Source organism: Podarcis liolepis, assembly GCF_965112155.1.
Source record: "Podarcis liolepis genome assembly, chromosome: 5".
NCBI lineage: Eukaryota > Metazoa > Chordata > Lepidosauria > Squamata > Lacertidae > Podarcis > Podarcis liolepis.
This window is the reverse complement of record NC_139556.1, coordinates 75,160,733-75,176,898: the sequence shown is the minus strand read 5'-3', so window position 1 is coordinate 75,176,898 and position 16,166 is coordinate 75,160,733. Positions and strand designations below refer to the sequence as shown.

The window sequence follows — 16,166 nt, the reverse complement described above, 5'->3', positions numbered from 1 at the left end:
TATCTCTTGTTGGAGTAAAATGGGTGACCCACTTAATAGCTAGGCAGAGACCTAGAAACTGACACAAGGTCAGCAGTTTATATCTGGCATTTTGAATTATTTTTGTGCCTCCTCTGCTTCCCCCAGTGAGTATATAAATAGTAACAGCACTTGGTGAAACAATTGGATATTGGCACTTAGCCAAACCTGAATTGGCTTCCTAAAGCTATTCGCTCCAAATTTATTTTAACAAAATATATTCTTGTGTTATTACAAAAGAAAATTGGATATACAATTTTTGACCTCATTCAATGTGGGCTGTGTTCCCCACCCCCTCCAGTTCTACTCAAAGAATTCACTAATACGAGCATCCCTTCTTGACTTATTGTGGCATTTTTTTTAATAGACCATGTCATGCAGACCCCAGTTAGCTCTGGGGCTTGGTAATGCTGAGAGGGTAGCTGGTGAACAGCACAGTGCTTGCAGGTCAGCAAAACCACTGACAAAAGAATTCCAGAAGCTTCTAACACCTTGGCTCAAACCATTTTCCTTGCTGTTTGAATGACTGTGAGCTAAAAGATACCTAGCTGCACAGAGCAAATCAAAGTTTAAGTTTCTTGGTGGAAACCCTCTATTAGCACAAGCAAGGTTGTATCTTCACCTCATTATTCAGGTAGTGTAGGATCTCAGGAGATCATTAATATCAAACGTCAGTCAAGCATCACTGTATCACATTACTACTGACTTTGAGAAACCTGAGATCTTAGGTACTTGTTTCTGTAAGTCAAGATGACCCTCTCTTGTTAAGCAATATTTTTGCAGTCACCTTTTGAGGACCTCCCCACTCTTTTCTAAGCTTTTAACACTAAAACCTATAGTTGTCTTAGAATACCAGAGTTCCCTAGAATTTCTTTTCCTTTCCTGAATTCATTCTTGCCTTCCATAGGGCCTCCTTCTTTACAAGTTTCACTAGCATCCTGTTTCCTCTCCCTATGTCTCTCCTCATCTTCCTTTGAGCACTCTGTTGTCGTAACTAAATTATTACCCATGGTGTATTGAGGCCAGTGGTTTTTAACTTGACCTGGAGTGAGCAGTGAGGTGGCCAAGTTTGCTGACGATGCCAGATTATTTAGGGTTACGCAGATAAGAAAATGGCTTCTACAGTTATGTTCTGCTTATGGGCTTTCCACAGGCATTTGGCTAGCCAAACCCAAACCAAGACTGTACTCCAGGGTTGCAGTGGGAAACAATTCCCCCCAGGTCAGAAGCAGATAATGTGCTTTCCAGAAGCTGCTGGACTACAACTCCCATCATCCCTGACCAACGCCTTAGTAGCTGGGGCCGATGAGAGTTTTGAATACGGCAACACCTGGAGAACACCGGTTGTTCATGTTCCTGATGTGTTTATTCCTTTTACATGGATTTGCAGACATGTTTAAAGACATGCTTCCAAGCGAACATTGTAACAGCTGCCAGTCATTATTGACTTGCAACAAAATTTTCTTGCAGAGGTCTGGGACAGAGCATTTTTTGTGTTATGGCAGTTACCTGAACAATAGAATAGAATGGTGCCACAGGTCTCCAGTTAGCTGCTCTAAATATGTTGCCTAATTGACCTTATACTGCAAAATAGCCTAAGCATAGTAGTCTAGTGCTGATAACTGCTAGAAGATAATAATTTGGCAAAGAAAACAATGCATTCAATCGTTCACACTGGGGGGAAAAATCACATCAATTTAGTTTCTCCCCTTTTCACCTCTCGTGAGAATTAGCTTTCTCTTGCATGCCATCACCCACTCCATTGCCTTTATTTTGAGGCTTGGGGTGGGAAGTGAGATTAAAATACAGACTCATTGCATTTGTCTGAGAGATAGCAGCTTGGAAAAGCAGGTGTGTTAAGTTGCACATATGGCTATTTTTAGACTGCCCTGAAATTTTCAGGGAAAAGGAGTCCTTCTCTGGGGAAAATCTTGCTTTCCTTCATTGTGCTTAATTGTAGCTACATGCTGAGAAGAGATTGTGCACTCTGAAATGCTAATTTTCGGCTCCCTGGGAAAACATAGACCATGGGCTAGAATACACTCAAAAGCCCTGGAGTTTGGGAGAAGCAATGTACAGTTACTGTAAAATAAAATGAAGTAATGATGGAAATACATAACTTTGGGAGAAAGGGGAAAAGAGGAAGGATGTGCTGTGAGTTTGACTGTCAGGTTACTGTGACTTGATTCCTATAAATGAGTCTCTTACTATAATTTGCATGATCGGCAGTTGAGGACTTGACAAAATAAGATAAGTGGTGCTCAGTTACTGCTGGGCAATTTGTTTGCAGATGTGGGGTCTGGGACGTGTGTTTGACAGGGAATTAATGATGAACAATCAGGTTGCTGCTGCTTCCTCCTCCTCCTCCTCCTCCTCCTCCTCCTCCTCCTTGAATTTAGTTAGGAGGAGGGAAGTAGAGAGATGTGGAAGTATAGCTGCAATTAGGTAGAACTGGATGTATAGCTTTCTTGGAACCTGATACAAGGTAAGTGGATTTGCCTCCAACTGAAGGCACCTCCCGATTCCACCACCCCTACTGTAGCCCAGCCACGGCCTTCCCATGTCTTAAAAAAAATAGTGGCTAAGGGAGCCATTATAGGATGTAGGGGGACTTGTCTGTTTTCCCCACCATCCTTTAATTCAAATTCTGGTTCTCAGTATCTCATCTAAAATAAACCAGAGCTGCCCCCCTGCTTGGGGAAGTGCAGCACGTAATAGAAGCATGAAATATGTGGTGAGAACAGATGATAAAGGGAGCTAATAAAGAAGTTTTAGTGCATGACCCATTTGCATCATAAAGATCAGATCTGTGGGCAAGGTGCCAAACTCTTGAGCGGCAGGAAATGAGGAATGCAAGATTCTCAAGCAATTAACATAGAGAAGGCATTGGAGAGCATTGGAGAGAGAATGATAAAAAAGAATTGGTAAAGATAAGTTTCAGATTTAGCAACTCATGCTTAAATACTTCTGTAATTCCTGTTGAGCATCATGTTTCAGTTGTATAATATATTAAGGAGACTAGCTGCATTCATTTCACTTTGAATTTCAGATCTAATTTCTGGCGTTCCATATTTGACCTCCAAGCCGAGCAAGGCTTAGATTTGAATGTGAACTTCATTTTTTAAAATAGTTTTCCACCTGCCATGTTTGATTAGCTAAAATCTCAGGTTAATGACAGAAACCCTTATGAAATTGGTTGAGATGATTTATGGGCAAATTAATAGTGCTCTCTCTCTCTCAGAATGCTAGAATGCAGGAACCTCCTGAGTGGATTCCATTGGTTTTGAGCCTTTACAGTATGGGATTCCCTCTCTTTACAACCAGTTATCTTCAAGGTTATTCTGTATCTGTGTGTGGTTGAAATAATGTCTACTTTGTTGCTGCAACATTTACTACAGCCCTTTAATTTTAGATTACCGTTTGTTATGTGGCCGCCACTTGAATGGGTTTTAAAGATTATTATTATTATTTTATAGCATAAGATTTATCTCCTGCTTCATTGTAATAAAACCTTTTTAAAATAATAACTAATTTAGACAAGCTCATAGAGAAAAAGGCTGTAAGTGATAACTAGCCGTGATGAACTAGGATCCATGGTTTTCCATCTTCAATATGAGCTACCTTCTCAGGTTGACGAACATGGCTTGATTTAAACTCTAGGCACATATGGGCAGCTCTGAAGTGTCAGTTGCACTCAGACCATTGAATGTTACTAAAGAAAAAGCAAACAGTTCGTGGGCACAGTACTCAAGAAGGCCAGCAGGGCCAGATTTAGAGATTTAGGGTGGTGCAGGCAGTTCCTCCGCAGAGGACGTCAAAACAAGGGAGTGCAAAATCATCATCATCTGTATTTATATGAGTAGCTGCTGAGAAGACCCATAAAAAAGCAACTGTACCAAAAAGAATTATTGTGAAAATAAGAAGTAATTGGTGGGGCACCAAATTTTGTCCTCACTCTGGGTGTCATATTACCAAAGTCCGCCCCTGAGGCCAGAGTGAATCAGGATTTAGATTCAGACAAGCAAACTTTCTTAATGTTTTGAGTTTTGCATTCACTATGGGAATCAGGTGAAATTATTTCCATAAAGCCTTTCATGCTATAGTTTGGGCTAGTTACAAGAGCTTGCAAAAATATGATCCAGTGAATATTATCTATGGAGTCCATATATTAGAAATTGGTCAGAAAAAGACTAGTTCTGTTTGATTGCCAGTCCTCTGTGATTCAGAAATAAAAATTCAACCCCATGTTGGGTAAAGCTTTCCACCAGTATGCATCCAGTGTCTTCTCACTGCTTAAAGGGAACAGGCAGCTTGCTCGTAGCTCAGCAAATTGTCAGTCTTACCCCTGCAGCCATCAGCCATTAATATCCCCCTTCTAACTCAGTTATCCATCTGTTCCTAATGTACTGCAGGCATAACCTACTGCATATCAGAATTAGAAAATGCAACATTCTTATATGCTCCCTGAAACAACTTGTGAATATACAGTATTTGCAGAACACATTTGTATTAGCTGATCATTTACTACTTTTGAAACTCCTCTGTTGTTGTTTTTTAAAAATCATTATTATTCCTTTACATTCTATCTTGTAATTGATTGGTTTGGGGCCCATGGAACCCGGATTCAAATTCCTGCTTTATCATGAGGTTCACTGCATTAAATAGGATAACCTCACGAAGGAAGAGTGGCATGCACATGTAATTTTTTAAAAAAGATAAAATATCGGCTTCATCTGGGGTGTATAAGTCTACTCTTTGTTGCTGAAACACATTGTCTAGATTGGCCTACGTTTTTCCTTTTCGACCCGGTTCTTGCAAATTTTTGTTCCAGTTTTGATTACTTCTTTCCTGTAATGTGAATTTTGTGTTTCCATTTGACTTTTGTAAAGGAAAAATAAAAACCATTTGTCTTGTTTGCTTGCTTGATGTACCCAACTGTGTGTTTCATATCTGAATATTTTATAATCACTAATCCTAGATGCTAGCTTCATTTATCATGTGTGGCTATATGTTTCTAGGATTAAATATCCAGTGTGATCACCAGACACTTAGGAAAGCAATGCTGCGCCCTCTCTCAAAATGCAGTACGGTGAATGATTCCCTCCCAAGGCTATTAACTGCTATTGACCATTACCAAGCCAAATAATTAAGCCCCTTCTTGATAATGAATCTGTACTCATTATGGTGTTCTCTAATCTGTAAAACATTTCCTGGATTCACTTTAGTAACAATCTCCTGCTGCACTGCAGCTGGATTAGGGTATCACCTTATTCAGTTATTTTACTGATTTCTCCACATATTGCAACTTTAATTCAAATGTCATGTCAGCAAAAAAATAATAAAAAAATCTTCATATTTCTTGAACAATGATATTTATATTTGTAGTTATTTTGCCATTTCCTATTTGTTCCTTGCCAGTGGTAGATTTGCAGTCTCATTAAACTTTAGTGAGCTTCAAGCTTTCATCACACTTATTACCAATAATATTCATATCCTGAAGGCTTCCTCTCTCCCTCCTTCCATTTTGTTGGTGAAGGAACTGTAAATATCAAAAACTGCTAATAAATGCAGTGCTTAAATGTGTTTTTTTTCTGGCAGTTTTTCATGTTTATACTGTAAGGTTCTTCCACCCGAGCATTTATTTTTCCATTGGCTTGACTTGTCTGGAAATCTACTGTTAATTAATTAATGGTTCACTTTCCACCAAACATTAACAATAAAAGCATATAAGTTTCTAATCCAATACAGATACAGACTGGTTTTTAATACTGGTTTTAAATCCACCTGTGGGAGTTTTTTGTGGCAACATTGCCAACAAATTAGGTATTTCTGTAAATACCTAATCAGTGCATTTATTTATAGTTCAATAAGGCACATTGGTGGCAAAGATGGCGGCCAGCATCAAAGAGCATAAGAAAAGAATACAGGTCCAATTACAGTATTGCATCACATTCCCCACGATTAATATTGTTCATAGTTCAAATGATAGCACAAGAAACACAATTTTTTTCTTGATGTTCCACAGCGAACTGAAAGCATAGGGGAATCACTGTGTTAATAAATCAGAGGGAAGAGTGAATGGATAATTCGAGAAAGAATAGCTGAATTCTACCATGAAATTCAGGAGCACTTAGGGGAGGAGGCCATATTTAGTAGCAGATACATCATTGTGGGGAGGATAAAGAAACTTATCTGAAACAAAGATCAGCGGTAGAATAGCCTGAGGGTTTTATCATAGGCATAATGTAAGCATATTTTAATAAATATTTCAGATGAAGGGCATGCTGTCGAAAATTCCATGAACACGCATCCTATAAATGTATTTGGTGTCCTTAGCTGAGAGGAGAGAGTGTTAGCTGTGACCCTCCCTTTACATTTAGGTTGTGTGGATATTACAGTGGTACCTCAGGTTATATATGTTTCAGGTTACATACGCTTCAGGTTACAGGCTCCACTAACCCAGAAATAGTGCTTCAGGTTAAGAACTTTGCTTCAGAATAAGAACAGAAATCGTGCTCCGGCGGCGTGGCAGCAGCAGGAGGCTCCATTAGCTAAAATGGTGCTTCAGGTTAAGAACAGTTTCAGGTTAAGAACGGACCTCCGGAACGAATTAAATACTTAACCTGAGGTACTACTGTATTATTTATTACATTTGTATACCACCCTTTATCTGAAGATCATAGGGTGTAAAAATACAAAACGAGAACACAAAATACAAAATAAAACAAAAACAAACCAATAACTTCCCTTCCACAAACACATTTAAAAGACCATAGAATGTTAATCAGCCCAAGTCATGGTAATAGAGAAACACTTTTGCCTATTCAGTGAAGGCACCAGGCAGGCCTTCCTTTGGGAGAGCATTCCACAAACGGGGAGCCACCACAGAAAAGGCCCGTCCTCATGTTGCTGCTCTCTGGACCTCTTGTGGAGGAGGCACATGAAGAAGAACCTCAGATGAGGATTTCAGGGTCCAAGTCGGTTTATATGGAGAGAGGTAGTCCTTGTATCTGTATCTAAGCATGTGTTAGGATAACTCTAGCCCCCCCAAAAATCTGTTTTTAAATGGTGTTAAGGCTCCATGCTTTGACAAAGGTTTGGTAAATGAAATGCGTGCATGCAAATAAGTTCCACTTGTTTTGTTTTAGGGTACCTGGGAACATCTTGTGAGGAAAAAGTAGATGCCTGTGCTTCATTTCCTTGCAAGAACAATGGGACCTGTTACACAGACCGGCTTTCCTATTCTTGCAGTTGTAGCCCAGGATTTACAGGACCTACCTGTGCCCAGCTGATTGACTTCTGCGCTCTCAATCCTTGTGCCCATGGCATCTGCCGCAGTGTCGGAACAAGTTACAAATGTCTCTGTATCCCAGGTTTGTATGGCCCTCCTGCATTCCGTCAGATGCTCTTGGCATCAAGAAACATGTAGGTGGAAATTGCTTCCTTTTTCCTCTTTAGTCTATGCATGCCGGCAATACATTAGTTTCAGTGTGCTATAATGATAGGTATTGATGCATTCTATATTTAATTTTTAAAAAACCACACAGAATGAACATGCAAATTGCTTTCTGTATAGCTTGTCTGGTATCTGATCTGACATTTTAACAGTACTGTTCCAGGATACCAATTTTAAAGTGATAACACTAAATTAAGTTGCAATGTGATTTGAAAACACACATCAAAACACCTTACTTTTACAGATGCAGGTTTTACTCATCACAGGAGGAAAAATAGCTGGATGAGGTGATTACAGCTGTATGTTATTTGTATTTGCAGAAAATTGAAAAAACACGCTTTATAATATGACTATGTTGCACAGTACCCATGAAATAGTAGGTTTTACAATCACTTTGACATGAGAGGTAATGCATTGTAAAGAACATATAGTTGCACACTACCCCAGGTTTTGGTTTCCTTGGAATGTGAGACAGCAGAGATGGTGATGCCTTTATGATATATGGTTTATTTACACATATTTACAGCCTGAGCCTAATATGGATGGTCTCACAGCATTACCAACACCCCCCCCCGCAAAGTCTTGCTTTTTTCGTAGTCACAGCCTTGGAATATAGCAGAAATCAAGCATAGTTCTGTCTCTCTGGCTGCTGCCTACTTTTAGCCCTGCTTACACACCACCGTCTTGGCTATTGTCCTTCCAAGTATCAGCCAGGTGAGGAGGGGAAAAGGCCCACCCATTTGCTCGGAGGACAAAGAGCAGCCTCTTTTGTTATACAGGCAACTCCCTGTTCATGTGGTGGTTACTGTATTTTTTGCTCTATAGGACGCACCCAACCATAGGAGGGTTGTTTTAGAGGGGGAGAACAAGAAAAAAAAAATCTCCCTCTCTGCTCAGTGCCCCTTCAGCAAAGCGGCAGGAGAAACAGAGCCCCCTCCATTTCTCCTCCCGCTTTGCAGAAGGGGTGCTGCGCAGCTCTCCCTCTCTGCTGAAGCCAGGAGAGTCTTGCTCTCCCGGCTTCAGCAAAAGGATCCTGAAGCCTTCGGAGTGCAGCGCGAGTTCCTGCTGTGCTCCAAAGGCTTCAGGCGGCTATCCCTGAAGCCTGGGGAGTGAAAGGGGTCGGTGCGCACCGATCCCTCTCGCTCTCCAGGCTTCAGTGAAAGCAACACGAAGCCTCCGGAGCATGGAGGGAGCGCTCAATCTGTGCTTGGAAGGCTTCGTGTTGCTATCGCAGAAGCCAAGGAGCCTGCATTCGCTCCATAGGACGCAAACACATTTCCCCTTAATTTTTTGAGGGGAAAAAGTGCGTCCTATAGAGCGAAAAATACGGTATGTTCCAAGGCACCATGCGTGTAAGTGAAATTATGTGTATTTGAAACACCATTGAAAAAGCTTGCAAAAACCCATTCTGCCACTGCCTCCCCCCCCCCCACTTTATTTGTCATTTTCGGGTCACTTCTGGGTTTGGTGCAATGTGTAGTCGCACACATATCTGACTCACGTAAAATAGTCTCTACCTATACTACCTATACAACAATATAGGGTAAAGGTGGTGGAAACATGCTGATTCATTGTCTATATATTATATACGGCTTTTTCTGTTCTGTATTCAGCTAAAAAAAGCTACAGTGACAAAATAGTAAAGGTTGGAGCTCTCACAGCAGTTCTACATAGAGTAAAGGCCTATTTTCTAAACCAGCAGCCTGCTTTTCCCTTTCAGGCTTTAGCAGGGATGGAAGAACTTGTTTCTGTGATCTTTGTGGTACTGCTGCCTATCAATTGCTTCCCTTGCTCTCCTTTGCCTTTTAGGATCTGTGGTGCTCTTGCTCTCAGGTCACTGAGGACCGTTGGAGTAAAGTCATGAAAAGCAGAACAAATGATGAGTGCATTTGTGTCGATGCCGATCATAGTGCAGACTTAAGGAACAGAGTTGGAACTGACCAAATTCGGTGTGACTTTTAAACTCAGTATCAAGTTGAGTGTAGAGTTTCAGCTTAAAAGGGCAGCCAGTTATCAAATTGCGGCTTTAATTTATTTGAAATGCGCGTTGGTGTATAGGTTTTCCAGGGGCGTGCATAGTAGCAATTTGAATAATATCTCTTGCAACATATATATTTCCTCCGAGCTGCGGAATATTTCTGAGTTTATATTTGTGCTCCTTTTGTGTGTTTCTAGTCACTTTGCTTCTTATGCCAATGCTAAGTGTCCCTTCCCCATAAAAAAGGTCCAGTGCTAATTATTGGGGTGGGGGGAGAGCTTTCTGAGCAGGAATGGTGCTATAACAACAACAACAACAACAACAACAACAACAACAACAACAACAACAACAACAACAACTTATTTATACCCCGCAACAACAACAACAACAACAACTTATTTATACCCCGCCCATCATAAAATACAATAACCTATTAAACATTAAAAACTACCCTAAACAGGGCTGCCTTCAGATGTCTTCTAAAAGTCTGGTAGTTGTTTTTCTCTTTGACATCTGGTGGGAGGGCCGGTGCCACTACCAAGAAGGCCGTCTGCCTGGTTCCCTGTAATTTGGCTTTCGCAGCGAGGGAACCACCAGAAGGCCCTTGGCACTGGACCTCAGCGTCCGAGCTGAACGATGGGAGGTGGAGACGCTCCTTCAGGTATACTGGACCGAGGCCGTTTAGGGTTTTAAAGGTCAGCACCAACACTTTGAATTGTGCTCGGAAACGTACTGGGAGCCAGTGTAGGCCTTTCAGTGTGACTCTTAATTGTCACACTGTTGTCAGGGAAGTTTTTAACGTGTGATATTTTATTCTATTTTTGGTTTCTATGGAAGCCACCCAGAGTGGCTGGGGAGGCCCAGCCAGATGGGCGGGGTATAAATAATAAATTGTTGTTGTTGTTGTTGTTGTTGTTGTTGTTGTTGTTGTTGTTGTTGTTGTTCTCTCCCTTTCCACACTCTCAACACGTTTTTCACAGTTTTGCCCTTCTGTGACTTTCATTAAGAGAATATTTGATGGATGGAATAAAGAGTGTCAGGCTCAGTGGATGCAGGTGTCCCTGGAAAGCAGTGGTTTCACACAAACCTCACCCATTCTCTCAGAAATTCAGGCCACACTGGAGTGGCCCTGATCACCACTTGCATGTGGCTCTCAGAAACTTGGCCATGGGGGAAATACAGCTCTCAGGCTGAAAAAGGCTCCCACATAGGCAGTGGCGTAGCGTGGGGGGTGCAGGGGGGGCCGGCCGCACCGGGCGCAACATCTGGGGGTTAGGGTTAGGGGGCGCAAATCCACGGGTTAGGGGGCGCAAATTACTTGCCTTGCCCCGGGTGCTGACAACCCACGCTACGCCACTGCACATAGGAACATTGGAAACTGCCTCATATTGAGTCAGACCATTAGTCCATCCTGCTCAGTATTTTCTACTCTGCCTGCCAGCAGCTCTCTTGGGTTCCAGGTGTGTCTCTCCCAGTCCTACCTGGAGATGCTGAGAACTGATGCTGGGTCCTCCTGCATGCAAAGCAGATGCTCTACCAATCTCCCACACCCCATAACAGAAAATAATTATTTGCTAATGGTGTTCCCAAGTAGTGTCTTTGAAAGGGCTTTTCATGGGACAGCTGGCTAAGGTGTATTGCCTGTGCTGTTTATCATGGATGAATCAGGGAAGAAAGAAACCTATAAATTCTGTTTAGTTCTGGTAATCAAAGAACCCTCCATCCCTCCTGCAAATCCACAGCAAGATATTTTAGCTTGTTAGAAATAGTGTTCAGTTGCTTGCTGGCTAGCAGTCAGACTGGTATTTTCTAGGCAGCAAGCAATGGGAAAGAAAGGTGGCAGCATGGCTTTTGTTTCTTTTAGTGTGCAACATATAGCATCAAGGCTGCCAAGAGAGCAGCTTCTGAGCTTCCTGATGCAACTGTGGTTTCGGAGGTTTTCTGTTCATGCTTTGAGATACTCTCTGATCTCCAAGCAGTTCTTCATGCATAAAGGAAAAAGGTACATGTGCTCTAAAGGTACCTTGGAGCTACTGATAATATGAAATAGTATGCAGGGCTCTGAGTTACACATGCAGAGGATTTAAGAGAGAGATGTGTTGAGCATCAAAAAGCTCCATTGTTTGGAAAAAGAGGAGAAAAAGCAGAAAGGCAAATTCACGAGGTCATTTCCTCTTTTTTTACTGCAAAGATGCCACTGTCAAAGAGGCCTGTGCATTGTTCCCCCCCCCCCCTTTGTAGGCTTCCCTCTTATGCATATTCAAATACTCAGATAACCACTTGCTAAGAAACACTTAGCACGTGCTTGATTTGCAAAGATGTCTGCAATCCTTTTAAGAAGCTCTATTGAAATTATGTTCAGAGGTTGGCAGGGGCAATGAGAGGCAGTCTTTCCGAAACATGTCTTACATGTGATTCTGTTCTGCCAGTGATGACATCAGTATTTGAGAGCTGGCAATCAGGGACTCAGTACTGCAGCTAAAATCCTGGTCCAGCAGGCTGTACTCCCGGACAGTCATTAATTTTAAACCAAAGTCTGGTGATGAACGTAAAACATGTGACATGGTTTCCGCTGCTTGATGTCACCCTTTTGTGACAATGACAAAGGACTCCAGCCTCTTGTTCCTGAACATGGAACAGGGTTTCTGGGACCCTTCTACATGAAAAGCAGATGCTGTACCACTGAGCTGCAGCTCTTCCACATAAATAGTTAAATGCTCACGGCATTTTGCAGATGGCCTTGTGGAATTATTCACATGGAGAGATGTGCCTCAAGCCACCACACCTATGGTACCAAATATGCAGGTAAACTTGCAAGGTTTGCAGGCCATGCTGACTTCTGCATATTTGCCTAATTATTATGTATTCATTACGGGGTGGAATTGGTAATATTTAGCTATGTAGCACTTTTCACAAATGAAATATATTTTGCAAGTCTGAAAATGGGATTCATATTTTGGCAGGGCTTTCAGGGATCGTAAGATGAGATGCATGAAAAAAGCTGATGTATGAATTTTTACAGGTGGTTAGCTCAACGTTGGTTGGAGGCAGAATGTTGGTCGTTCCGAATAGTGATCAGGCCACTCATGCTTCTGAATTAATGTGTTGCCTGAAAGCACTAAACTGCGATAATTCACGGAAAGGAAGTGAGATGAACAAGACGAAGGTGAAGGGGATCCATATTAGGAGACATTAACCCTGTTTTCATTTCCAGTTGTGTGTGTGTGTGTTCGTTGAACCGAATGAAATGGGAAATGGGTTCACTGGCTCAGCTCATTCATTCTCTGTACGCATACACAGCTGTTTGTGCACAAGTCCTTCCATGTGGTGTGAACCCCCTCTGTGATCAGGCTGTTACACTATATACAACTGCACACAGGACCCGTTTCACATATTCCACTGTGAAGACCCGGCCAGTGGATGCACTTCTGTTCCCTTTTTTCACACTTGATTAAAAGTAAGAACAGTGTCTCTTTGGATCCATCCTTTCCTGCTTGCAAATGTTTCTGTACTGGCAACCCCCTCCCCCAAAGACAGTTGCATTTTATACCCGAAAGTGCATTTTACATTAGGTCCAGTCGTGGCTGACTTGGGGGTTGCAGCACTCGGCTCGCTTTATTGGCCGAGGGAGCTGGCGTACAGCTTCCGGGTCATGTGGCCAGCATGACTAAGCTGCTTTCTGGCGAACCAGAGCAGCGCACGGAAACGCCGTTTACCTTCCCACCGGAGCGGTACCTATTTATCTGCTTGCACTTTGACGTGCTTTCGACCAGCTAGGTTGGCAGGAGCAGGGACCGAGCAATGGGAGCTCACCCGGTTACGGGGATTCGAACTGCCGACCTTCTGATCAGCAAGTCCTAGGCTCTGTGGTTTAACCCACAGCGCCACCTGGGTCCCTTGTGCATTTTATACCTGGTTATTTATTAATTTGGCATATCACGTGAGAATCATCAACCCCTGTATATAAGTCCTCTCTCCTAGTATCACGTCCATAACTGGAGGGTGCATCACTTTCTCACTTTTTCCAAGGCCTCTGGTTGTTAGATCAGGACCATTGTATTCTCCATCACCACTTTCTCAGCTTTTCCAAGGCCTCTGGTTAATGGGTTAGTTACCCTCGCTCATAGCATAACTGGTTTTCCTGGCAGCTGGTATGCAGAGAAGGAAATTGGTCGTTTCATTTGTGTGTTAAAAACCTATTCCGAACTTGCATTTAAAAAAGAAAGTTACAGAATATAAAAACTTTTTGTTTGTTAATTTAGAGGTGACTTGTACACGGGAGAAGACTCTCCTTTGCCTTTATAGGGCTTCATCTTATTCTTATAAATAGCATTTTTTCCGGCTGACATCAGGAGAGGTGGAATTGACATTTTTCTAACTAGCCAAATGAAAATGCGGTGTCCTCCCTTCTTGAAATTTAAGAAGTGTGGTAGGTGGAAGCCACCCTCTAGTGGAGAAAAATGGTATTTTCACCACAGACTTGCAGTCTTCAACTGGTTGCTCTATAGAACAGGTTGATACTCATTTGTAAAACAAGTCATTAATTTAACATGTAAATCAGAGTGTTTCCTCACAGCCAAGGCTGTTTGGGGGAAGGGGGGGGGACTTTTTCAGTCACATATAATTCAGAGGTATGCATATATTGAGAGTTACATGAGTTTATTCACAATAGCATTTTCTTGCTGTTGTTTTATTTTATATATAAGAATTCAGGTTAAGCCTGCATATGGCAGTTTTCTAGTGCCTGCTCCACTGTGTCTTATTAAAGAATGGCCACAAAGTAATGGCAGTTTATCCCTTATGAGGACATGAAATCATGTGAAATCCAATTGATTTCAGGTCTCTAGTGAAATGAGTAAGCCTTTTGTTTCTATGGCACAAAGGGCTGGATCCAGCCGCAGTCATACTTGGAGTAAACCCACTGGGAGTCAATTAGTTATGATTAATGACCAATTTCAATAGGTTTGCTCTTGAGTATGACTAAGTCTTGCTTATTATTTGACCAGATCCCTAAAAAAACTCACTTGGTTTTCTCTTGAGTAATATATACAGCGTTCACAGAGCATGTTTGCCATTCAAAGTTTTACTTGAGCTTTCACACAGTGAAAAAGCCTGTGCTGCTGTTTATTTTTTTAATTAAATAAATGGGCCGCCCCATTCATATTTTCCTCAGTGGAAATGAGAACAAGATAGTAAAAAAATAACATTAAAATGAAAACAATTTCTAGAAAAGCCTGTTCTGCTCTTTCAATAGTATCAATTCCAACTTCAAGCAAGCAAATCGAAAGGAAATAGGTTTTAGTCTGAACAGGCAAAGACTGGAATAAAAAAACAATGACAAATAAAGCAAATTATTTGAACGAATAAGGCTTAAAAGGATATTGTATGCTAATCTGATGCAGTTAAATGAAGGTGGGGCAGCTGCAGTGATTACTCAGTGGCTTCCATGTATAATAAAAGTTTGCTAGAAGCATAGCAGTAGAAGTAAAGAATACATAATTCCTCATTTATTTACATATGCATCGGACTGCAGCTCTGTAGAACACAGTAGAATAACTGATAATGCTTAATCCATGCTGTATTCTATGAAACTGTTGCTTTGTTTAATAATAAAAGGGCACAATGTAAGCTGTGCCAAAATTTTGCTGGGCAGATTGGTAGCACTTACCGTTCATTTACATGTGAAATGGTGTTCCGTCCTTGTTTTACCAGCTTGAATCAACCAAGTATGCTTCTCTGTCTTCAGACTGCCATATCTTTACCCACTTCAGACAATTGACAGCTACTCTACATCCTGCAGTTTGCTATTTGAGTTACACTTCAGAGTTGTGCTGGAGCGAGATCTAGTTTCATTATATAAAGTGGCATTATACATCACCAAGATTTCTGCTCGTTTTAGCCCAGTAAACCCACCTAATAAATGTGATCTACAGCCGTGCAAAAAATGAATTCTGAAAATACAGTCCATTCGCTTCAGTACTTCTGTCGTGCTCCTGGCTTGCTTAGATTTCTAATGAGGTCATTTGGCTGCCTTGTGTTTCTGATTGTTCAACGTATGAAATGTATAAGGAGGTCTTGATTCCAGCATAAACTGAGCTCCAAATTCTTTCATGTACATTATGTGACAAAATAGCTTTAAAGGTGCATCCTCACATTGTTATTTTCAGCTACTAGTCATCTCTGTCCCATCCACGATTGTGAAGCTTTTGCCATATGCTGAGACACATTTTCAGGCTATGTTGTGTTTTCTTTGTTACATGTTTTCAGGTTACCACGGACTCTATTGTGAGGAGGAATATAATGAGTGCCTTTCAGCCCCCTGTCAGAATGGAGCTACCTGCAGAGACCTTGTCAATAGCTACGACTGTGTATGTCTTGCTGAATATGAAGGTAAGACATGCTTTGCTTTAACATAGGTGGGGTTATGATTCAAGGACCCTCCACCCGCTCGGGGATAAAAAAGACACATGGACACAGTATATTAGGTTAATGGGCTAAAAAAAGGCCACAACTTTATTGATTACAGCATGTGAGAGGTATTGGCTTAGGCATTGGATAAAACAACAGAGCGTGACTCCACCCCCTCAGGGAGGGGTGAGTCTACCAAGGGTTAACCACCAGTGGGAGGAGCCTGTTGATGCAAATACAACTGAAAGCTCCCCCTGATGTCACCAGGGGTCGTGCCATGGCCCTAGCCACCAGCAAGGGCGTCAG

At 41.7% G+C, this 16,166-nt stretch overlaps 1 protein-coding gene across 1 annotated transcript in view; it reads left to right on the top strand.

Moving 5' to 3' along the window:
- Window positions 1-16,166, top strand: part of DNER (delta/notch like EGF repeat containing) — a 110,262-nt gene that overhangs the window by 80,348 nt on the left and 13,748 nt on the right. The window contains exons 8-9 of the mRNA XM_083503667.1: window positions 7,167-7,391; window positions 15,720-15,842. Of these exons, the coding sequence (XP_083359793.1) occupies window positions 7,167-7,391; window positions 15,720-15,842 (348 nt within the window). The remainder of the gene's footprint in view (window positions 1-7,166; window positions 7,392-15,719; window positions 15,843-16,166) is intronic.